This window comes from Porites lutea, chromosome 11 (assembly GCF_958299795.1).
Source record: "Porites lutea chromosome 11, jaPorLute2.1, whole genome shotgun sequence".
In the NCBI taxonomy this organism is placed as follows: domain Eukaryota; kingdom Metazoa; phylum Cnidaria; class Anthozoa; order Scleractinia; family Poritidae; genus Porites; species Porites lutea.
This window is the reverse complement of record NC_133211.1, coordinates 21,636,337-21,661,028: the sequence shown is the minus strand read 5'-3', so window position 1 is coordinate 21,661,028 and position 24,692 is coordinate 21,636,337. Positions and strand designations below refer to the sequence as shown.

General features: G+C 38.4%; 2 protein-coding genes across 2 annotated transcripts in view; one reads left to right on the top strand and one right to left on the bottom strand.

The window, feature by feature from the left end:
- Nucleotides 1–9,524, bottom strand: part of LOC140951658 (uncharacterized) — a 35,436-nt gene extending 25,912 nt beyond the window's left edge. Inside the window, exons 1-2 of the mRNA XM_073400954.1 lie at nucleotides 7,217–9,524; nucleotides 314–3,496 (exon numbers count right to left, since the gene is read on the bottom strand). Coding sequence (XP_073257055.1) covers nucleotides 314–3,496; nucleotides 7,217–9,392 — 5,359 coding nt within the window. The 5' untranslated portion in view covers nucleotides 9,393–9,524. The remainder of the gene's footprint in view (nucleotides 1–313; nucleotides 3,497–7,216) is intronic.
- Nucleotides 9,525–9,688: 164 nt separating this feature from the next.
- LOC140951783 (trifunctional enzyme subunit beta, mitochondrial-like) lies at nucleotides 9,689–21,856 on the top strand. The gene is made up of 20 exons (XM_073401132.1): nucleotides 9,689–9,793; nucleotides 10,017–10,064; nucleotides 10,632–10,713; nucleotides 11,411–11,455; nucleotides 12,289–12,320; nucleotides 12,446–12,513; nucleotides 13,054–13,141; nucleotides 13,748–13,869; nucleotides 14,451–14,516; nucleotides 15,272–15,327; nucleotides 15,408–15,444; nucleotides 16,370–16,417; nucleotides 16,841–16,880; nucleotides 17,507–17,631; nucleotides 18,108–18,187; nucleotides 18,835–18,882; nucleotides 19,018–19,105; nucleotides 19,185–19,259; nucleotides 19,850–20,014; nucleotides 21,565–21,856. The coding sequence occupies exons 1-20, from the start codon at nucleotides 9,715–9,717 to the stop codon at nucleotides 21,598–21,600; spliced, it is 1,428 nt and encodes a 475-aa protein (XP_073257233.1). The 5' UTR covers nucleotides 9,689–9,714; the 3' UTR covers nucleotides 21,601–21,856.
- The last annotated feature ends 2,836 nt before the right edge of the window (nucleotides 21,857–24,692 follow it).

Below are 24,692 nucleotides of genomic sequence, written 5' to 3'. Positions count from 1 at the left end.
CCTGACTAAAAAAAAAAAACATGCAGAGGACCAAAGGTCGTACCTGTCAACTTTTTTTTTTCTTCCAGATTTGCCAGAAAATGATTTGTTGAGATCCAGAAATTTTGCTAACATGGCAATGAGATATAACAACTTCTCTCTATACTCAGGAGGGTGCTTTTGATTGGAAAATCTGGCCTAAGGTATTGAAATCAGGATTTTGGATTTGCTGTAAAACATCAAAACCATTTCAAATCTGAAATCCAAATTTCAAAATCTAAATCCAGATTTCCTATGGGATGCACCCTTAAATTCAGCTACTACCTGTACATACCGGTCTTAATTTCACTGGGTGGTGCATCACAAAACAAGACAGAACCATCCTTGGATGTCAACTCCACTTCATAAATTCCAGGTTGTTTGTTGCTGACCACATGAAGGACAAACTCTTGTTCGAGAATAACATCTTTTAAATTTTCTGGTGTACCATTCAGGCAGCAGTGAACAGCTTGTGCAGGCAAAGAACAGAATGCTGGCGTTATTGATCTAATACCACTCAAAGGAAGTGTTGCACTGTCGCCATAATCAATGTAGAAAACACTGATGCTTTGCCCTTGGACTTGGGTGACCTGAGCACGATACCAACCACCATCTTCATATTGAGCAACACAGAAAGCACCGATGCTGATTGATGTTACAGCTTCCTGATTTGTTGTGTAATACTCTCCAAGCTTGGTCATAAGGTTTTCTAGGTCACTTGACGACTGAGACGACTGGCAAAAGAACTTCTGCGCACTTTCCACAAATGGAACAAACACTTCCACTTGATCGCCTTGCTTCCACTGAATGCTAGGAACACTGCAAGATGACATCTCAGCTGTTTCTGTTCCTCCAGACAAATTGTTACTTATGGAAGTGGAACCGTCTTTTGAAACCAAATCCACTTCATAAGTATCTTGCCCTTTCACACCAACAACGTGTGCTTGAAATTCTTTTTCAGTGACAAGATCTTTAAAGTTTTGAGGCCCTCCAGTGGGAAAACATCCCTTCAAACAACACGTTACAGCTTGGGCAGGTAAGGATGAGAATTCTGGCCTTATTGATCTAATACTACTCAAAGGAAGTGTTGCACTGTCACCATAATCAGTGTAGAAGACGCTGATGCTTTGCCTTTGGACATGGGTAACCTGTGCACGGTACCAACCACCATCTTCATATTGAGCAACACAGAAAGCACCGGTGCTGATTGATGTTACTGCTTCCTTATTTGTTGTGTAATACTCTTCAAGCCTGATCATAAGATCATCTAGGTCACTTGACGACTGAGATGATTGGCAAAAGAACTTCTGTGCACTTTCCACAAATGGAACAAAGACTTCCACTTGATCGCCTTGCTTCCACTGAATGCTAGGAATTCTGCAAGATGACACTTCTGCAGTTTCTGCTCCTTCCAACAACTTGTTGCTTATGAAAGTGGAATCGTTACTTGAAACCAAATCCACTTCATAAGTACCTTGCCCTTTCACACTAACAACTTGTGCTTGAAATTCTTGGTCAGCGTCAAGATCCTTAAAGTTTTCAGGTCCTTGGTTAGTAGAATGTCCCTTCAAGCAGCACTTTACAGCTTGGGCAGGCAAGGATGAGAATTCAGGTATTAGTGATCTTAAACTGCTCAAAGGAAGGGTAGCAGTGTCACCATAATCAATGTAAAACACGTGGACACTTTTGTCCTGAATGTGCAAAACTTGAGCCCGGTACCATCCGCCATCTTCATACTGGGCAACACAAAACACTCCAGCAGTGACTGAATGAACATTTTCTTGACTAGCACCATAATGCTTCTCAAGTTTAGTCATAAGATCATCAAGACCACTTGCATATTCAGAGACCTGGCAGAAAAACTTTTGTGTACTTTCTACAAACGACACAAAAACATTTACATTGTCACCAAGCTTCCACTGAATACTGGGAACGCTCAAGGATGATATAGAGTCTGTTTCAAAATCCTTGGACAACTCTTGACTGATTGATGCAGAACCATCTTGTGGTATTAAATCAACTTCGTAGATACCACTACTCTTTGCACTTACAACTTGTGCCTTAAATTCTTGCTCAAGGACAAGGTCTTTGAAGTTTTCAGGACCTGTTCTCAATAAGAAACCTTTTAAGCAACATTGCACTGCTTGTGCTGGCAAATTAGAAAACTCAGGCATCAAAGTTCTGATGCTGCTAATTGGAACAATGGCACTGTCTCCATAATCAATATAGTTAACCTTGATCTCTCCACCTTGAACATGCTCCACTTTTGCTCTGTACCATCCACCATCACTATACAATGCAACGCAGCAAGAACCACTCGAGATTGTCGTGAGGTTTTCTGAATTACTTTTATAATATTCCTCTAGTTTGTTCATGAGATCGTCAAGCTTGCTTGAATGACTTGAAGCTTGGCAAAAGAATTTCTGTGCACTTTCAACGAATGGGACATAAATGTCAAGGGTGTCTCCAATCTTCCAATCTGAATAAGCAATCGTACAAGCTGAAGACGCTGAGGACTTTGATTCCCTGCCAAGCATGTTGGCAACCGACTGGCTTGTTTCCTTTGATACCAGATCTACAGCGGCAACCCCACTTTCCACAGATAAAACTTTGGCTGTGAACTCTTTCTCAGAAACAATCTCTTGGAACTGAGTGTCACTGATGTCCCCAAAATTCCCAGATAATGCACAATCAATAGCTTGGCTAGGAAGGCTGTGAAACTTTGAGTTTAAGGCCTTCAGTCTTGATAGTGAAAGAGTTTCAGAGTTTCCATAATCTATGTACAGAACTGATATGCTGTCCCCTTGGACACTAAGCACTTTACCACGATACCAACCATCATCCAGTGTAAACTTGGCAGCACAGAACTCACCGACTGATGGTTTAGGCATTTGCTCCTGTTGCGGACCCAACTGTTCATAATAGTCAAACATCTCATTCATTAAATCATCCAAAGAAGAAGATGTTTTCATTAACTGACAAGAAAACTTTGAAGGGCTGGTAGCAGAGGACACAAACACTTGTTCAGTGATACCAGGCTGGATTGCCACACCAACAATACTGGCTGCTCCTTGGTTTGTGGAGGGGCCCATGAGAACTTGAAGTTCTTTTGCAACATCTAAATTCTTTCCCTCGGTGGTGTCTAGTAAAACAACCTCATAGGTACCACTGCTTTTATCATGTTTATCGGCCATCATTACAAGTTCTTTGTCCAGTGTAAGTTCCTCAAATCTATGCATGACATCATCTGACAGCAAATCTTTGTTCAAGGGATCAATCTTCAAAAGAGCACACTTAACTGCTTGGGGTGGAAGGAGTAAATACTCAGCTTGTAGCCTTTTGACACGTGACATTGGAAGCAACTCATAGTTTCCATAATCAACAAAGTGGACTTCTACTTGGCCTCCTTTTTGAACACCTGTAATTTTCCCTCTGTACCACTTGTCATCTTCTGTGAACTGTGCACAACACAACATACCTAAAGACAACAAAGTTTTAAAACCAGCCAATCAATGCAAGATGATGTCTTCTGCTTAGAATACAAGAATAAATCATTACTTTTTATTAACCATTAATGTCACAGATGACAGGTTGTGGTCTGACTTGTTTATTGTATCAAAAACTCCAGGTATTGAGAGTCAGTGACTGTAAATATTGAGAATCACTGGTCAGGATCAAAAATTAATATTGAGAAATTCTGATAGCAGTCTTTAGTTAATTAATCAAGCAAAAATAACAGTAAAAAGGAACAAGTTTATTATCCTATCGTTTTCTTTTGAGTTTGTTTAAATTTTTATCTTGGTATTTTTTTACCATTGGTTTATTCCAGAAAAAATTCACACTCCCACAATGGAAGCAAGGCTGCTGCCTAAGAAAATTTTCTAGGAGCCCTTTGGGCTCCTAAAATAAAAATTTAAGAGCTCGAGCCCCATTTCTAGGAGCACATTAAAAAAAATCAATAACTTTATTAACATGAAAACTTCTTGCAGGTGACAAGTGGTGCACTAATTGGATGATTGATAAGCTAAATTTATTATTTTTCCAACTCATAGGGGCACAAATAGCATAGTATAAATGTCAATGTTGGGGGTCAATCTCCGTTTTTTGTTGTTTTTGTTTTTTTAATTTCTTTTCCTCAACCTTACCCAGGGTGCTTGAGGTTAATTTTTTTTTAACTTTATTGTATTTCAAGAACGGAACCCTGCAGCCAGGGTACCTAAACCCAGTTTTAATTAGTTAACTAGGATAACCTTATTGATACTGTCTGTATCTTAAGCTGACAGCAACCAGATCCCCAAACTTGATTTACATTTCTCAAAACTTAGTCCCCCTCTCAACCATTTTTGTCTCATCACACAACGCTGAGCAGCATTACATGATGAGACAATTAACGGGTGCGAGGAAGACTACTAAAAACTCAAATAAATCAAGTCTGAAGTTGCAAAAATCGAGCCTTGAGTTTCAAGAAACCGGCATTTTTGATATTCATTGCTCAAAAGGATTTCGAGAAATGATTCATTTCTCAAGAAAAATAACAATAACCATTTGCACTTAAAGCGAACAATCACCAATCAGGTCGAAGGGAAATTTGAAATGCATTTATGGTCATTCGTTGAGTCCGTTGGGGGCCGAGAGTAAGGAAATCCCTTCTGCTTCGCAGACGTTACTAATGTGGGGTTACAGTAACAATCAAAAGTACGTTACTGGTAATGTGATACCACGTTATCACATTGCCCGCTACGCAATTCTCGTCATGCGCTACACAATGAATGATTTTCCAGCAATCGGATACTCATGTTTTGCGCACAGGATTTTGGGATCGCTAGGGGGCAAACATTGCGAGTCGCTACAAAGAATTGTATGGCATGGAGTTGTTTCTCCGTTAAAGGCAGTGTCTTTGGGCATAGAATGTCACACTTTGCCGTGATTTTATGAGAAACGGAGGTGACTAACGTTGGTGTGTTGAAATTTCAAGTTTCTGTGTGATTAATGCGATAAATTCTATCGATAAACACTCCTTGCGTGAGGTTGAGTGTGAAATTTATGTTTACTGAATTTACACGGTGATCTACATGAAGAAAAGGTCTCAAAATATGTAGTGCAAATTTAGGTATACATGTAGGGGGATTGGCTCATTTAAGCTTTTTAGTTTTTAGTGTGGTGATATTTACAACGAGTGCAACTACGCTCGGCTGCGATCAGCTCTTTGCGGGTTATGACGCTGAACAATCGTAGGACGTGGCCATAAAAATAAAAAATCCTCCTTTACTTTGGTATAAACAAAGTAACATAGATAGATTTCATCGCATTGATCCCACAAAAACTTACAATCAACGCACCAACATTAGTCACCTCCGCTTCTCATAAAATCACGGCAAAATGCGGCATTCTCTGTCCAAAGACACTGCTTTTAAACGGAGAAACAGCTCCACGCCATACATTTCTTTGTAGCGACTTGCAATGTTTGCCCCCTGGCGATCCCATAATCCTGTGCGCATAACTAAGTCTCCAATTACTGGAAAATCATTCATTTCGAGAATCCTTGAGGGCATAAATTACTGACCACACATCTAGAGAGAAACCAACCAAAAATTTCACATAGCTTTACCTCGAAGACTGAGGAAAACGGGCTTGTCATTAGCACACTGTTTAACTGAAGTTTCTGAGTTTTCGGATTTGATAGCGATTGACATTAAAATTTTTGATCCCGAGGTTTCGTTCGCAAAAACATGAAACCTGCTTCTAGTTTCTTGATTTTTTGAATGAACAAACCAATGTGAGAAGAACTGAATCTTTTGATGTGTGTAGTTATCGTTCACCCATAGCGCCAACTTTCACCAACGAAATATCAACAACATCGGTTTTAAGATTCATGAACTCAGTGTATGGTCACAAAATAATGTTAGCTTAATTTGTTCTTTACAGCTCTTTTAGAGTGGTTTTCGTTTGAGTGTCGTAAAACCAAAACCAAAGTAATTACTCTGGCCAATCACATAGGACACAGACAATACATTGAACCAATCAAAACTCGAAGTAATTACATGTGGCTGACGCAAAGCGCGGGAAAATGCATGCGAGCGCGTCACAATTGGCTTTGGTTTTACTTCTGATTGGATGAAAAGGTGGCGCGAATCTTTTAAGCCAATCGCATCGTGTAGAAAGTACAAAACCAATTACTTTTCGACACTCAAATGAAAACCGCTCTATACAGTCACTAACTGATTTATGAAAGAAAGTTGTCTTGAATTTAACAAATTACAGTGGACAAATAGGACAACAATGCATTTGCTGAATAAAATTTTTTGCGTGACAGCACATCAAAAATTTGCTTAGTGTCAAAACATGTGTGATTATTTGAAACCTACTTCTCAAGCACTGTATTTGCATACTCTTTTTTACACTTTAAGATACACTTTTTGGTATGTCCACAAACTTACTGGCTTAAACTTTAACCCTTTAAATCCCAATAGTGACCAAGATCAATTTTCTCCTAACAATATACATACACTGTCAAGAGATAAGTCATGAGAATTAATAAAATGATCACCCAAGAGAAAAGGCCTTGATCTTACATTAAATTCTCTCAACTAATTCTTAAAGGAAATGTATGGAGATCAGTTTGGAGAATTTGTATGTTGATATTGGGACTTAAAGGGTTAAAAGCAGCACCATGTACTGATAGGTTTCTAAATATCCAATGTACGTTTTCTTCCATTAGAGTTTACTGGCACATCTGTTTGTCCAAAAGAAACCAAAAGTTATATGACAGTGCGTTTGGAAGCGTTGCCGATGGGTCTACAATTCATTTGAGCTTGAAACGGTTAAAAAAAACCTGCAGGCGTTACAAGCAAAGCTATTATCTCAAAAGTTTTTGATAAAAAGGTAGTTTTCAAGGTGGTGCAGTGGTAAAAAAGTGACTTTATTAAAAGCATGTTTTACACAAATAAGCAAATACCGATCTTTCACAAAACGAATTATACGCAACAGTCTACAGGTCGCAGAGGTAAAAATTTACCACTGATTCTTGAAATCGCTCAAGAATTTTGGTGACGGTACTTAAAGTTTTTTGGCCATCGCACACTAATAGAATCATGTCGTGTCCTACAGGAATTGAAAATTAAATTCCATGACTTTCCAGGTTTTCCATGACCTGAACGAACCCTGGGGGGATTAGAGAATTTAACACTACATTACTTACCGCATGCTGGATTGGAGATCGAATTTCTTTGTCCCCCAGAAGAATACAGCTCTGAAATCTCGTGCATCAGTGAATCCAGTTGTTCAGCAGTTTTTCGTAGCTGACACCAAAAGTGACAAGGATGGTCTATGTAACTAACAATCACATCTTCAAACTGGCCAACCTCCAGATCAGGCTCCGGAAAGGTTTGCGACATGAGGTTGCTAAAGTTTGCAGAAGCAGGAAGAGCTCCATCTGCTAGCTCAGCATTTCCTCCAATCAGAAGCTGTTCACTGATGTTTTGTTCCTCTCTTCTGTTTCTCACGACAAGTTCCACTCTGCATATTCCACTCCCATCCTGTGCGATGACTGTCATCTTGCCCTCCATTTCTAAAGCCAAGTCCATGAACTTTTGGCTATCACCAGACTTCCACTTACTCTCTCCTGCTCCTCCTGTAAACTTGGGCTTGATCCGGTTCAAACTACACTCTATGCCCTGCTGTGGCAATTCAGAAAATTTGGGAATCAGCTTCTTGATCCTGCTAGCAGGTACAGTCTCAGAGTTCCCATAATCAATATACAGCACAGTGATTCCTTTTGGAGCAGTACTTATCACGACAGCACGATACCAACAGTTATCCTCGGAAAATTGAGCACAACATGGATCGCCAGGTGATGGTGATGACAGCAGCTCCTCATTTGCACCAAGTTTGGTATAATGGCGGGCAACCTCCATCATCAAGTTCTCAAGTCTGGGTCCATTCCTAAACAGCTGGCAGTAGAACTTTCCAGGGGTGACGATGTTTGTGACTAAAACCTTCTCTTCTACACCAATCTGGATCTTCTCTTTGGAAAACACAGTCCGAGGAGCTGGTTTTGAAGCTGGATCGGATGGTTTGAAAGCAGTTGTGGGAGCAGTGATAGTCCTAGATGTAGTGGAGTCAGCAGACTTGACACCATAATTAGCAGCTATAAGAATCTGGTTGAGCTCCATATCAAGATCAGAAGTTGTATCCATGAGTTTAACTCTATGTCGTCCATCACTCTCCATGCTGGTTACGAGCCCCACAACATGTTTATAATTGATTAGCTTCTCAAATAGTGCCTTGGCCTCATCAGCCCACAGTCCATCTTTACTTGCAGGGTCAACTCCTGCAATGGCGAAGTACAAAGCTTGGCATGGTTCCTTAAGAAATTCATCCTTCAAGTCTCTAACATCTGACAACTCTGTGTTTTGGGTATTGCCGTAATCAACAAATCTGACTTCTATCTGCCCAGTCACAATTGAACTCACGTTAGTAATTATTCCTCTATACCAAGCATCATCCTCATAGAATTTTGCACAGCAAGGATAACCTACAGTGCATGACTGAAGAGGTAACATAGACGGATCAAGGTTTGCATAGACATCAGCAATCCTCTCCATTAACTGCTCCAGTGCTTCAGCATTGGACAATAACTGGCACCAAAAATGAGACGGATCCTCAACCCATGTGACACTGAGGTCATGAAAGGAATCTTGTGGAAGAGTGACAACCTTGTATTTCACTTCTCTTTTGAAACTTGGCTGTCTAGCCATTGTGACATCTCCATTGCTCAGGGCATCCTCGGTAGTACCAGCTCCACCATTTTGCATCAAATCTAAGACAGACTGGGTGCCTTTATCGTCAACAAACAGCTGAGCGACTAGAACGCAGTTTTTCTTCAGATGAATAGCCTTGCAGTATAGTTCTTGTTCTAGTATGGTGTCATTTAACAGCGTCAACATCTCATCGAAACGATCGCCGCGAAATCGATCAAAACCTTCCAATTCACATTCAAAACATTGTGGTGGCAGTTCGCAAAACTTCTCTTCAGCATTTCTGATACAACTAAGAGACACAAATTCAGTATTTCCGTAATCTATGAAAAAGACTTCGCATTGCTGTTCGGCCACGTTCACACCTAACACTCGAGCACGGTACCATCGACTGTCTTCTAGATACTGTACAACATAAATACGCCCTAACATGATTTCGGAAGCTGTGGGTGGTTTCGCTCTTCCCGATAAAACATTTTGTTCGATTTCAACCATAAGTGCATCCAACTTTCCCGCCTCACCGTTGATTTGAACGAAGAAATCCCCCGTCGAAGCCTCCACGTGCGTCACTAGAACACTCACTAATTTCCCGAAAGGGAACTTCACATGCATCGCCATGACTTAAAACGACAAAAATGAAAGTCTTTCACTTATACTCTTGTCGCAAGGAAGATCATATCGTGGCCGCAGTGAGCTCGCAAATGACTAGTTGATCCGCGATCGAGGTAAAGCGCCGCCAAACTCGCGGACTTCGCGGGACTGCGCACATGGTATTCGCAGACCATAATTTCACATCTTCGGAAGCCCCCGAGGGCTCTTGTCGGTTTTCGTGACGTTTCGTGCCTTTTCACCTTGATTGACCTTCTTGATCGTAAGCCATTCGTAAACAATCGAATATTGAAGGCGCGGTTACACTCACTTCCCTACTTCCCACCACATCATGGCGGCCAGCGTGTATTGTGGTGGTAAAGTTCTGAGAACTTTTGCCAGAAGCTGTAAGGCTAAAAACGTGAACAATGGTAAGATTTCTCCCACTTAGCACATGTTTCTTTTAAATGCAATTTATGTTAATATGTTCTCTTCAGGAACATTACTTCTTAGATCAATAGTAATGTACATTTCACGTTACGTTGCATTTTTGCAAGGATCAAAGTCCAAGAGAAGCTTTCTGAAATTCACGCAACTTTTCTTCTTTAGTGGCCGCGATCTTGTTGACTTTAATATTTGTTATTTGTCATGCAGTGTTCCTCAGATGTGCAAGTACCTCTCAAACGCGAAACACTCCTAAAGGTATAGAGATCTAGACTTGCTTAAACATCTGTATTATAGAATTTTTAGCTGTTGTAAGCGTGTTGAATAATCACATTTTTAAACTTCCACGGTTATCTTGTCTGAAAGTGCATAAACCTGAATTTATTTGCATTTATAAATGCATGTACCAGAATAAGTCTAAAGCATAGACGAAGTTTCAGTGTATTTCAAACGAGAAAAAATAACGTTCCTGTCTACATTTTCTTCACTGACAAAGATCAAGGTTAAAACCAGCATTGTAAATCTTTGTTACGTGTACCAGATGGGAATTTTTTTTTGATGGATAAAGCATAGTAGGGATTTCAACAATTACTAGCTGTGTTATTATTAATAGTTAATCCCCAACCCCACCCCCACCCCACCCCCATCCCCACCCTTTGAAACCTCCAGCTGACATAACTTTGATTCCTATGCCTTGCTGGCAGCATTGAAACAATCACATTAAACTCAAACAATGATAATAATTTGGAAATGCTGATGAAATCCTACTTAAGTCATGTTGATGTATGGCTCATTCTTAAGTCCTCTTCCTTTATGTATTTATAGGTGCCAAAGCTTCAGGTAGAACAGGAAGAAACATTGTTTTGGTGGAAGGAGTACGGACTCCATTTCTTATGTCAGGAACCAGGTAAGGAAAGTCAGTTGTCATTGAAAAAAGGAACAAAAATACAAAAGTTATACATAAAATGTGCATAAGATTTGATTTAGATGTAAGATAAAGTTCCTCATCTTTTTTAGCCTTGTGGAAGATGAAACCCTGACAATTTTATCATAATTAAGGGATTGGGGGGAAAAGGAACTGTGTCGCAAAATTGATCAGTGGGAACCACCACCAAATTGAGTGAAATACTAAAATAACAGCTCAAAGCTCTCAAAAAAGGTATAAATGACACAGCAAATACAAAAGGAAGCACAGATGGACAATCTTAAGGACGTTTATTGAGGTATTTGAAAACTTGTCAGTCTAACAGTTTATCAAACTTCATTTTTTGTGTCTCTAACTTTTGAGTGCTTCCTATAGCTGTAAGTTCTTTACAACAGAACAGAGCACAGTCAAGGCTTCTTTATTTGATTTGTAATAAGGAGTCTATTTAATTCCCTATGCATTATTTTCTTATTTTCAAAACAAACTATTGGTAGATGGCATGTCAGCTTTAGCTCTGTGTTTCATATTCTCATCAAGAACGCTTTTCAACCAATCAGAGTGTGCATTTAATATGTGATCTTTATTATAATATTGATTGGACCAGTTAGATTCAACTTATGAATCTTTTATTAAAATCAATGTAGCTTATTATTAATTTGTTTATTCTATCGATTGTCAGCTATGCTAACCTGTTACCACATGATGTGCAAAGAGGAGCATTAGAGTGAGTGTTGACAATCAAGAGAAAGTTTTCTGTGTGGTTTTCATTGATATTATTATTATTATTATTGTCATTTATAATCCTTGGCTTGCTTGTTTAATCCCTGAACAATGTTCTCCTTATCAGGCGGTAACCAGTAAAATTTACCACCTGAAGCAACATGTCTTACTACTTGCAACCTCTTGAAGGTTTGCTAAAGTTGAATGAGTAGTTTTAAAAAATATGCAAGCTGTGATCCAATCTGATCAAGGATTCAAATGAATGAATACATAGCAAAGTACACAGCTTTTCTTTTTATGAGGGCCACACAGTTTAGAAAGAGAACACTGAAGACAGAGTAAAATTATTGGGATCAAACATTTTTAATTGTTGTCTAAAGATAACAATGGCCGATTTGTGTCAAATAGGTCTTAAAATGAGGGAACGACAATTCAAAGAACTTAGCTCCTCCCAGGGAGGGGCCATGTCCCTCACTCCACTACCGCTCTCCCCTCAGGGAAGTGCACTTCTGGGGCATATTTTTTGCCTTACTGACCATGAATGGTTGCTTACCTGCTGAGCTAAAATTTGGGGAGAACACTGCTGAAGCACCAGGTCCAAATCATGGGCCTTGGGTACGAAAGAGTTCCATTTATCATTATCATTATCATTATTTATAAATTATTTATATAGCTATAATGATAATTTTTTTATTACTTTCTGAGGGCTCAATTTGTCTCTGTCATTTTTCTCCCTCTCCTGGCTTGACTTAAAAATATTCTGGGTACAAATTATTTTACTAGCATGTTTGCTGAGTAGCTGCAAAAGCTTGATTTACTTTGTGTATGTATTTTTAGGGGCCTTGTCTCAAGGACAGGAATAAGTAAAGGTAAGTCAAGGTGTTTTGATGACTCACTCTTTTGAAAGGTTACTTTAAAAGCCAATTTTGGGGGGCTCTGAAATGTCAAGTGGACTAGGTTTTGATTTTGTTAATGATGTAAATGTGTTTTGTAGATGCTGTAGATCATATTGTTATTGGTACGGTCATTCAAGAAGTCAAAACTAGCAACATCGCCAGAGAGGTAAAAAAAATCGCATCCATAACATACGTTAAAGTAATGAATAGTAATTGGATAGGAACGAGTCCAGCAGCATTGTCTAGTACAAAGTGGTTAAACAAATTTAACATCTACACAGTGAGAGTCTGACGTGTTAAATTATGAGTCTGATTTCATACAGGTTTAAACAACACATAGATTATTATTTTGATCACTTCAAAACCAAACCTTTTAAAACCTAAGTTTCTTTTTTGTATACTGTTTAGTTACCTCAGTCTATAGGGGTGACACAAACTTCCCTATTGTATTGACCTATCAATGCTGAAATTAGGTTTACTGATAGCCATTCACCTTGGACAATTTTGTTATAGTTATGATAAAATGTGCAAACAAATTAATATTTCACAATAAAAACGTAATTTCAGAGAGGTTTCATTTGAATGGTCACACTACTGGACGTCATGGTCCGTATAGCCTGCAGATTTAGAACCACACTGTACAATACACATCTCTTTGCCTAACTCATTGAATTTTAAGACAAAACTTGTACATTGTTTTCCTTAGGCTGCTCTTAGTGCTGGCTTCTCAGACAAGATTCCCTGCCATACTGTTACTATGGCTTGCATTTCATCCAATCAAGCAATCACCTCAGGTATGTAGCAGGCAAAAAGGTTCATTACACCCCTTGACTTAACTAAAAAAATAAAAGATAAAAGAAATGTAGTCAGTTCAACTTTACTTGATCTTACTAAATGGTTTGAACCAAGGATTCACATATAGTGGAATGTGGTTGTGCAGGAGAGTGGCATCCTGAATTGGTCAGTTGTTAACACTAGCTGACATTTCACAACCACTGTGACAGTCATCTTTTGAGACAAAGTGTGTTGTATCTTACAAGCTGATAGTAGTAAACTCTGGTTACCATCACCTGATGTGATAAAACTCACTTTGACTCTGAAGAGACTACCGCAAAGATTGTTGAAACATCAGTCACTGTCAGCAACAGTCCTACTCAAGACTACAATCACCTGGGGAATCATATTTTACTTACCCATCCCTTATTCATTTATTCCTTAGCTTAATTTGGTTTTACCGGGTATATTCCAAAGCCAATGGAAAAAATTTTCAAACTTAAAATCCTTCTTCCTGTATGTTTTAAAAGGCATTAATGAGAAAAGAATTGTCATCATCTCATATTTAATTTACCAACCATTTGTTTTTGCCTTATTTATTTTATTTGTTTTTATTTATTTAACAGCTGTTGGGCTCATTGCTAGTGGTCAGTGTGATACAGTTGTTGCTGGAGGAGTGGAGTTTATGTCTGATGTTCCAATCAGACTCAGTCGACCTCTGAGAAAAACTTTACTTTCCCTAAACAAGGTACACTACACAGTTACAAAGTATTAAAAAACAAGAATCAAAATCAAGATTTAGAAGAATGAAAATCCATTCCTGATTTCATTGATATTATTCATGAGTAGGAGTCAAAAAAAATTAACTCTGGAAGAGTTTTGACTAGTTGTTGATCATTTTAGAGTTTTTAAAACTAGAAGGGAGTGATTTATGTACTACTCAAATACCTTGAAGACACCTTTCAAAAACTTATAATTATGTGCTTTGTTCATTGTGTGTGTGTGTGTGATGAATCACCCCTCTTTTTGTTTGATACATTACTCCTAACCTATGTAAAGTTTAAGTCTTAAGTCTTCGCCATGCATATTACTATCAACTTAGTTGTAATTTTGAAATCCTGACAAGAAATAGTTCCTGGTATAATTTGACATATTTCATCTATATGCAAAACGAATAATTTTTTTGCACTAAGCTAAAGTATCACTAAAAAGGTTTTCTTTTAAATGGACAAAATTTAACCCAACTTTGTCAACTTCCCGTATAACTCACTGAAAATTGAAGGAAAATTTAACTTTACCGGTACTTAAAATAATTTATAATCTTTTTAGGCCAAAACACTTGGTGCAAGACTTGGACTTCTAGCAAAGATCAGGCCGAGCTTCCTGAATCCTGAGGTATGACACCATTGCACAGTTTAATCTTGTTACTTGTAAGCACCTTTGCTAGAGTTAGTTTCACACAATACATATTTTTAGCAGAAAGTATTGAAAGATGACTTTCAGTTAAAAGCTCATCTACGTCTCATCTACCCAAATACCAATAAAAAATATTTCTTTCAAAATTTTCCATGATTGGCATACACTCATAATAGTAATGGGGTTGTTTGCAATTATAATATTGTAGGTTATGCACAAAAACTTGTGAAGAACAGCCACAGTACATACTGTTACTTTGTTCACACAATTTATAAAACGACACTAAAGAGTACCTCAAGAACATCCTTTTGAATGACTTTCATAAATTTCATAAAGTTACAATATAGGATTTCATCTACAGAGTTAAGGGTTATCCAGTCAGGGTCAGTCAATTTGACTTATGTTTTTTTAAGATTATGGCACTAACTTGTAGAGAATATGTTTAGAAATCAAGACATTAAATCACTGGTTTTACTTGGCCACCGAGATAATATGAAATGGAGGCTTACAGCTCCTCAAATGAACTAAACAAAATTTATGCCTTAGATAATTTGGTCCTTATGCAAACTCTACCCTACTCACAGAAAACCACTCTTGAAGTTCCGTAAGGATAATGCAGTTTATTCTCATGGCCTGCATGTTTTTCAGTTAGTAAAAGTGTAAGGTTAATTAAGGTGTGGTCTCCTCAACTGTAACAAGGCTTCATTAAATTTCATTCTGTTATTATTTTACAGTTACCTGCTGTTGCAGAGTTTTCTACTGGTGAAACCATGGGACATAGTGGAGATAGGTGAAGAGCATGATTACATTTTAGTGAAATATGAATAATTTTTGTAAATTTGAACCTAAATAACCTGTATTCGTTTCTAGATTGGCTGCAGCATTTGGTGTCTCTAGACAGGAGCAGGTAATGGTCAATCCACATCATTGTCTTCTTCTTTAATGTTTTATATGAAATTTTGTGTCTTATAAATTCAGGGCATATAACAAGGTGAAGAAAAAAATTAATCATTTAGTCATTGAGTGGAAAAAAGCCTTGATTGTGCAGAAAAATGCTCCAGATGGACCAAGATAAGTTGCAATTTTTAGTAATGAAAATGCTGAAAGAGACAAAGGCCACTATCCATTCATTTTTACCAAACAACCTTGGCCAATGAAAGATTTTTTGTATGGTCAAGAGAACTTTTTTCTAGCGGGACTGAAGGAGCAAATACCAAGTGGGGAAGACATAAGGGCCATTTGGCCCACTTGGGTAGCCAATCAGCACTCCGGATTCACAACATCTTGCCCACTCACAGGAGCAGCCGTATAAAAAGAAGTGTTCATTGTGTATCATAGTAGCAATAAACTGTGACCAGGTCGTCAAGTAGATTCTCTTGCTGGCAAGTAACTTTTAAAGCTTACTTGTCCAATGGGCAAGAGTCCTGGCAAGTCATCCTCTAACTAAATCATTAAGTAAGATGAGTAAGAAGTCAGGCCCTGGGCAAACAAAATGTAAGAGCTGCTTGCACACAGGACAAGCTTAAATTCAAGTTTTTTAAAAGCCCTGATGACCCTAGTCTGTCAGACAGTACACCAGTGTAAACCAATGAGGACTCAGTTTGTTCATCTGAGCGGCAGTGTGTGACATATGGATGACAGGCATTTGATCCTGCTCATTTCTTCACCAAGCAATTTAAAGTAAAATATACCATTTTACATTATTGATTTTGTCAACTTGTTTGAAAACTCTTTATTAACACTCTTATATTTTTCTGCCCAGAGCCATTCAATATTGTTGAGCTTTATTTCTTGCAAAGAAGGCTTACATGTTGTTATTTATGCCTACACAGGATGAATATGCTCTGCGATCTCACACATTGGCTCACACAGCAGCAAGTGTAAGAACATTAGTTGCATTAAAATAATTTGATACAAGTGCCACAAGTGGAATTTTAATATAATGATATCCTTACTTTGTGAGCAATTTTTGTATGGTAGTACTTATCACTCCAATTTTTCCGGTATGGCAATTTCTTCTCGACACGAAAGCTGGTTTTATCACGCCTTATCCCTGTATTTGGTGGAAAGTTTTTTAAGTCCAGACACAAGTCATCCAGTTGTGTGAAATAATCACCTTCGATACTGCTCATCATATGCTAATAATATTCAACATTTTTGTACCACAATGGAACAAACTTAAATTAATGTTTTTCCTAAAATCTAAGTTCAAAGTATGTGTATTTTTTCAGCTCATCTGTGGTTGCACATAGTATGCCAAAACATAGTAAACATTTACACTGTATCTGTATTTCTTATCTCAGGCTGGAAAGTTAGAGGATGTCCTTGCCTTTAAAGTACCTGGTGTGTAGCATATTATTCTCTTGAATTCTTAAACCTTAACACTTAGTTACACTTTATACCATAAAAGGTTGCTGCTATGACTTTATCCCTTGTTACAGGCATAAACAGCATCTACATCAGAGTCCCAATTTCTCAAACCCTTGTTTTTTCAAAAATCCTGATAATTCAGACCGAAATAATAATATTCAATGATGTACCCCAAGATTCTCCTTTCACTTTTACTGTTGGATTAAACACAATGTGAATTATTTTGAGATACAACCCGGCACCTCTATAAGACAGGCACCCCCCACCCCCCAAGGCGAAAAAGACTCTCAATGAGGCAGACAGGTCTCCAAGAAGAACATTTTGTGCTAGTTCCAATGGTATTTGTCTTAACCCTTTCGATCCAAGAAGTCAAAATTCAACTAAAATACAAATTTCATTTGTAAAATGTGGAAGAGCCAATGAAACCTTTGCGAAAGTACTGCTGAAGAGGTTTTACTTGAATGGTCATACTGTAGGATTTCAGCCACATAGTCTCAAAAGTAAGAACCACCTTACTGGCAAGACGACATTGTTCTTTCTGGGAATGAAAATGGTTGAAGAGAGGACTGTACATTATTTCTGTTTTTGCATTGCTTTAGGAAAGGCAGAAACTGTGACAGCTGATAATGGGATCCGTGTCTCAACTCTGCAGCAGATGGCCAAACTGAAACCAGCCTTTGTCAAACCACATGGTACTGTTACTGCTGCTAATGCTTCGTTCTTGGTAGGTTTGGTTCCTTCGGGGAGTAGGGTGGGGAATTTTGTCTTGTATACTACCACAGACAGGGAATGGATTTGCTAAGCAGCGTTCATAAGTACTGTATATTGTGAGCATAGATTTTTAATACTCCTACTGTTGTTTTCCCGCTCCAGATAGAGTGAAGAACATGTAGCAAGTACAACCTTACAAATGGCCTACTCAGTTATCATGAACTAGGCAAAACAAACAAACCGAAGACTGACAGAAAAAATCCTTTTAACTGTGATGAAAGTCAAACTTCCCAAAAAAACTGTTGGTCAACTGTTAGTCGCAAGTTAACCGACAGATTACTAAAATCTCTACCTTAAAACCAGTAGTAACCCTTCACAGCTGATAGACAGCCAACGACAATCGGATAAATCGACCAACCAGGTCTATAACTAGAGTTTTCGACTTGCTAGACAACATAGCGAAAATAATTTCTGCATGTTTGATTATAGACGGATGGAGGTTCAGCCTGTTTGATCATGAGTGAAGACAAAGCTGTTGAAATGGGATTTAAACCAAAAGCATACTTGAGGTAGAGTAGACCACACTCTTATTAAAGGAGCTGTCTCACGGCTGTCTGGTACGAAACTTGAGAAATTACTTGTGAACGACAAAATCAGACCTTCCTTTCAAACAAATGTGCCTCCCAGGCATTATGTCAAACTTCACAAACAACAAAAATGAACTTTGCAAAACATTTAGGTTGACAAGTTTACGAAATCCACGTTGCAGTCCGCTTCAATCGGTTTTCAAGTTTTTCCATCCGTACCGCCAATTGTATTTGCTGTGTTATTTTTACCTTTTTTAATGTTTTGAACGGTTATATTCACGTTTCATTCAGTTTGTTGGCAGTTCCTACTGTAGTCTGCTACGCAGCCGTTTTCAATTTCGTCACGCAACGCTCTGAAGATAGATTTTCGTGACAAAGCTCCTTTAACAGGTTTATACCCAGTCCAGGTTACCCCCTCCCCTGCTGAGTTCGCTAGTAAGTTTGACCAATGAATGTATACCAAGTTCTAAGTTAAACAGCATTATACGGTTAAAAGGCCACCTGGGTATAAGAAGCCCAACTTATTAGTGCATCAACATGCAGACAAAAATACGCCCTTCACAAGCCCACCCAGCGATAAACACTCTGCTAGTAAGGAGTTTGGCTTACTTCTTTCGTTTTTCTTGCAGGGAATTTGTTTACACTTCACAGGATCCAAAAGACCAACTTCTACTCGGGTATTTCCTGTAATTTCTTCTCCCTTTTTTGCCCAAGGTTTTTTTTTTATTCTGCATGTATCACATAGTTTTACCAGAACTTTTAAGTCATAAAACTTAGCTTTTTGTTTAATTTTAACTTGTTCTAATATACAGTCCCGCCTATGCTACCCCAAAACTCTTGGACAAAGCCGGACTCAAAATGGAGGACATCGATGTATTTGAATACCACGAGGCCTTTGCAGTGAGTGTATTAAAAACTTTTTTCGAGAATTGTTAATTATGCTAGCAGCGATTAACGTTCTTTTCCCTTCTTTGTCAAGGGTCAAATTCTAGCTAATTTGAAGGCTCTGGACTCCGACTTTTTTGCACAAAATTACATGGGAAGATCGTCAAAGGTAAGAAATTTTCCAACATTTTCTTAATTTTTAGTCGCTAAGTGTTGAAGAAATTTAAAACCTTTTGTACAGTACAATCAACTTTAAAAAATAAAAGCAAGCTTGGCAACTTGAAGGCTGTCGCCATTCACTCTTTTTATGTTTTTTGATAGCAAAGATTTTTAGGATTGAAGAAGTAGTGTGCTACTCTTTATATATTGTTTCTCTTTGTACTTTTTTTCCTTTTTTTTACAGGACTCTGTTTAAATTAGCTCACGCTAAACCAGATGTTCCTGTGTAATTAAATAAACCAGAACCGGTACTTAGTTAACCAAGGATACGAGAGGTGGGGGGGATGGGAGCAAGTATCCGAATAATATCTGTGGAGAGTACAAGTCAAGAGACAAATATCGTATTTCTAACTTGGCTCACTCCATGTTAACAAAAAGGTCGCGTCTTCACCTTTGATCGACTAGCTTCCCTGAGTGTAGCTATGTTCCAAATCAATAATTTTGTTAGTTTGAGACTAAACCATGATTTATGGTGTCCGTCTTATTCTCTTGCTCCTCTCCACTTCTCTGAGCAGTTTTGACGTGATTATTTTTTTTTAGTTCGGTGCCCCTCCAATGGAAAAGCTGAACACGTGGGGAGGTTCGTTGTCCATCGGTCATCCATTTGGCGCCACAGGAGTCCGACTCGTCACCACCGCTGCTAATAGGCTATTGAAAGAGGGAGGAAAATATGGACTGGTCGCCGCTTGTGCTGCTGGGGGACTGGTAAGTAGTCGCTAGTGATTAACTTGCGGACAGTTTCCATAGAGCTGAAAACTGAGGAGCCACCATAAACATTTCTTCCAATGAAAGTAGCTTAGATCACCTCTGATTACTGCCAGGGGCAAAAAAATGGTGTAGCATTCGCAAAAGTTTTTTTTTTACATTGAAAAGGCAAATATGCCAAATGTGTTTTCATCCTTGGAAGTGCCTGTTTTCCCTTGTTACGAGACAAATTGTTCATCGTTAAGAGTAATAATTTCAAAGATGCAATAGGCCATTTGCACGATAACGTCTTTTTACTACTTACATCAGAATTCATTTCGTTTTTTCTTTCATATTTAAATTTACTAATCCTAGTGAGTTTCAAAAAACAAAACCCCTAAAGAAAGCAAACCGTGAAGGATTCTGGTAGTTGGAGAGGGAATCCTAGGGTGTTGGCTGGGATATCTGAATTTCACTTAAGTTATTTTTAGAGGCTTAAATTAAACGGAAGTCTAATTCCCGGGACGTCCGCAAATTTTAATCGATTGTTTGGAACGTCATCAAGTCCACGCGCAACTGCCTCGATGCAAAAAATTCAGAGTATTGTAATGGCGACTGTTGAATTCTCTCTTGACAACACTGAATAAAAGACCTCTCCGGAAACCAGCTTCCCAGTAGTTTAATCGTCTGATTGGTCTAAAAATAACTTCGGTGAATTTCATATATCCTAAGGGCCAGACTGGGCGTTTCTCTCTGTCTCATTATTCTCTCTTGTCTATATACTACAGGCCCCGGTTGTTCAAAAGTTAGATAGCGTTATCCACCGGATAAATCACTATCCAACGGATAAGTGTTAAGGGAACCAATTGCGTTATCCAGTGGATAGCGTTATCCACTTTTTGAACAACTTGCCAGGCTGTCAGTTAGCCATATGGAGGGAAAGGAAAAGCGAGCGAAAAATATCTATGGACATCTGCTTGTAGGGCTATTATATTTGCCATTCCCCATAACGAGAATTAAGAAACGGTCCAGATAAGAATGATAGCAACAACGGCAACGAACATGTTGGAATGCAAAAAAGGTGCTAACTTTTCTATTGTCTGTACTTACTTCTGATTGGCTTAAACAGCAAAAGTTAACAAAACTTCATAAAGCGGCACATTTATTCATCCTTACTTTCCAACCATCTTCCATATAACAAAATCTGGTCTCAGTTTGAATAACAAAGAAATCCTATGTGGGGAACATGTAAAATTGTAAACTTTTCTTGGCTGCTGTTTTCAACTCTTGTGATTGGTCAAAATCTTTTAACACAAAAAAAACACCCTTTCAAAGTGGAGTGTAAATGCATTTCATTGCGGAAACGACCTTCATGTAGGTTTATGCATTCTCTGTATAAAAATGAGAACATTTCTGTGTGGGGAAAGCACCGTTGCCTCATAACAAAAGAAATTGCTATCCACCTTACCCGGATCATTACTTAATAATCTCTCCATCTTAATTGCAAGATTGATCCAACTAAGGGAAATTTATGATACTAATCATTTCTGGTTTTTGTATTATTTTTCCAGGGTCATGGCATCATAGTGGAGCGATATCCATCATAAAATGGTTTTCTTTGAAGACGCGAAAATATTCTTATTTTAACAGCTGGTTCTGCTCCAGTTACTTAAAATGCCATGCAAAATCCTTGTTAAAACTTGACACATGAACAATAGTTTTTCTGGCTGCATCTTACGGAAGAATCCTGCATTATAATACTGGATATGTTAATAACTGGCCTACTAATCATTTGTGGAGTTGATTGTCCAATGTTTGCACATGTATTGCGTATAAGTAGTTAATAAACCCGGGTTCAGTAAATGTTGTTTGTTCATGAAGTGCTCTTTTACGCTGTTATTGTGACCTAAGTAACTTAGACCAAGAGAACATGAAAAAACTGTTGTGTTTCTCCGACCTTTAAGTTCTTTTTAAAGTGAATGACAATAAAGTATTAAAAATTCTATATTACTTCAAAAGGGTTTTCCATATGTACTGGTAAAACCATCTGAAATCCTTCTTTACTGGCAATGCCATAAACTACATACTTAATAGTATAAGCAGCTGGCTTGCAAATAGCGAAGAGCTAATCGCGACAAGCGATCTTTGCAAAGCCAACGATGAATATGTCAATTGTTCCTTTTTTACAATATCAGGATATACTTCCTTAATATCACGATAGGAAGCGGAAGAAAGCAATATATGAGAAAGAAAATAACTTTTGATCAACCGCAGCAGGATTAGTACTGTCGGTAGAGCGCTTGACTGCAGAGTGAGAAGTCGCGAGTTCGATTCCCGGGGCCGGACCAATACTCGGGGTCGTAAAATAACTGAGAAATGAAGGCACTGCCTTTGCCCTGCAAATGGCTAGACCTTCGCGTGGCTCGAATGACGGATTATTCATTCATTCTTTATTTGCCATATATACAAAATTTTACAATGCAAGGTTGGAATAATATGAGATTAAAGAAAAAGTAAATGGCGAGGAGACCTGAAAGAAACCACGAGGCTTAAGATGAGTCAGGTCTCCTCAACTTAGGATAAACTAGTCTTGATAATATAATTACAATATGGACTTATGATGGCTAACTTTGACCGCGGACTCACACACACACATACGCACACCAAACACACCCAAAAACACACACACATGTTAAATTAATTAGTATAGGTAATAGTATGATTTGTAGTGATATTTGGCGTAAATACCACGAGTGATATTTCCAAATTGTTAAACGTAATTTCACAAGCCGTTAGGCGAGTGGAATTTGCGACAATTTTGAAATATCATGAGTAGTATTTATGCCAAATATCACGTACAAATCATGCTATTATTTGTTTATACTACTACCCGCAAAAGGTTTGTAATTTTCACATGTAGGTATTTCAAATTAAGCTGTAATACCACTGAAATACCACTGCTCTAAGCCAATCAAATTGCAGAAATTTCTCATGTAGTGGTATAAATCATAGAATCTACTTAGTGCCATACTGAAGCTAATACGTACTAAGAAGGAATTCTTTAAGCTTTCTTTTAAAAGAAGCGGAGGAGGACGAACCAGTAATAGTAGAATTCAGCGAATAATAAAACTTTGGACCTTGGAAATAAATTAAGAACTGTCTGGTGTTCGTTCTGCATAGTGGCAAGCGAAATGAGTGGGCATTCCGTCTCCAGTAGGAGTCGGGAAAGACGTGTTTTCAATTAGTACTTTCTTGCTAAATACGTTGACACTCAACTATATTTACAAAACAAAGAATCTATAAATCGGTATTCATTTCGACTCAGTCTCGTGCACACTAGCTGGTAGTTTTGATTCTTGCCATGAATAACTTTTCTGTAATATTTTTTAAGTCCTAAACCGTCTTGCCCACAGTTTAAGAGTGCTCCTTTCATGTTACGCTGTAAGAGAAAGTGATTGCTCTGATATGCAATTTTCTGTCCGAGTATTTTCTTTGCCATTGAATATTTAGCTTCGTTAATTTGGTGACCCATCCACACTGTCGGGCCACGCTTAGTTTACCTTCTCACGTATACCAGCTAGCCCCTGAAAAATATATTAATGATCATGATATTAATAAGAAGATGAAGAAGAATGATGATGATGTTAATGATAATACTGTGAAAGGTTTGATCCCAGGAGTCATTTCATAAGTAGGTTGAGTATTATCGTCCAGGTGAACGTAGTCCTGAATAGGACTGTTGTTGTTGACGGTGACTGACGTTTCGACAACCTGTGCGGTAGTCATCTTCAGAGTCAAAGTGAGTTGTATCATGTCAGTTGATGCTATTAAACCCTGGTTATTGACCTGATTGGTCAATTACGTCGCGATGTTATTGGTCGTCTGTCAGTTAAGCCGTGATGTTATTGGCTAAGAGGTTTAATGCCATCAACTGAAGTAATACAACTCATTTTGACTCTGAAGGTGACTACCGCACAGGTTGTCGAAACGTCAGTAGGGAACTTAAGAACCAGACGTTCTTGATTCACGAACGGCATGGCTGGCCGCGCAGAACTGGATCGGGTACGCAGTTTGCGTGCCAAATGCAAATCACTAAGCAAAACAACGTGAAAACATCACTAACGCCGACAGAATAATTCAGTTGAAAATGCCTTTCAAAGATTTGCGTTAAGTTTTGTTTCTTTGTCACGAAGAAAACATGATTTCAGATGAAGAATTTCTACTTTTGAATAACGAATACTCTTCGAAAAACCCAGAATTTGAACCTCTGGTTTCAAACTCAGAACTCGCGTTTTGAAGTCCGTGACCGCAGCTCAAGAACGTCTTGACATGCGCAGTGGCTGTCATGCTGCAGAAATACTTTCGGTTGGTGTCGGTGGTACCAAGATCGTCTGATGCTTAAGTTCCCTAATCACTGTCAAGAAAAACAGTCCTATTATATTCAGGACATCAAGGAAGCAACGTTGTCGGGTTAACTTTGTAGGTACAAGTATGTAATGGATCATTTATGTCAACATTCGTGTTAAGGACTTGCCTAGAGCCAATAACCCACGTTCGATATATTAAAATTCTAACATGACTCCGAGGCTTTCTGGTCATTTTTCTATGTTGGCTTGGTTTTCTTTGTGCTCAAGTCTCTTCTGGGAATTGCGAGACAATGGAATCGGGAAAAATTTGCAATTTTGACCCTAAAGCCTCG

Bases quoted from the DNA above. Each gene is read 5' to 3' on its own strand.
- LOC140951783 (XM_073401132.1), top strand. From the start codon at position 9,715: ATGGCGGCCAGCGTGTATTGTGGTGGTAAAGTTCTGAGAACTTTTGCC. The intron at 11,456-12,288 runs GTGAGTGTTGAC...ATGTATTTTTAG, and splicing joins GTGCAAAGAGGAGCATTAGA to GGGCCTTGTCTCAAGGACAG. The intron at 13,870-14,450 runs GTACACTACACA...TAATCTTTTTAG, and splicing joins CTTTACTTTCCCTAAACAAG to GCCAAAACACTTGGTGCAAG.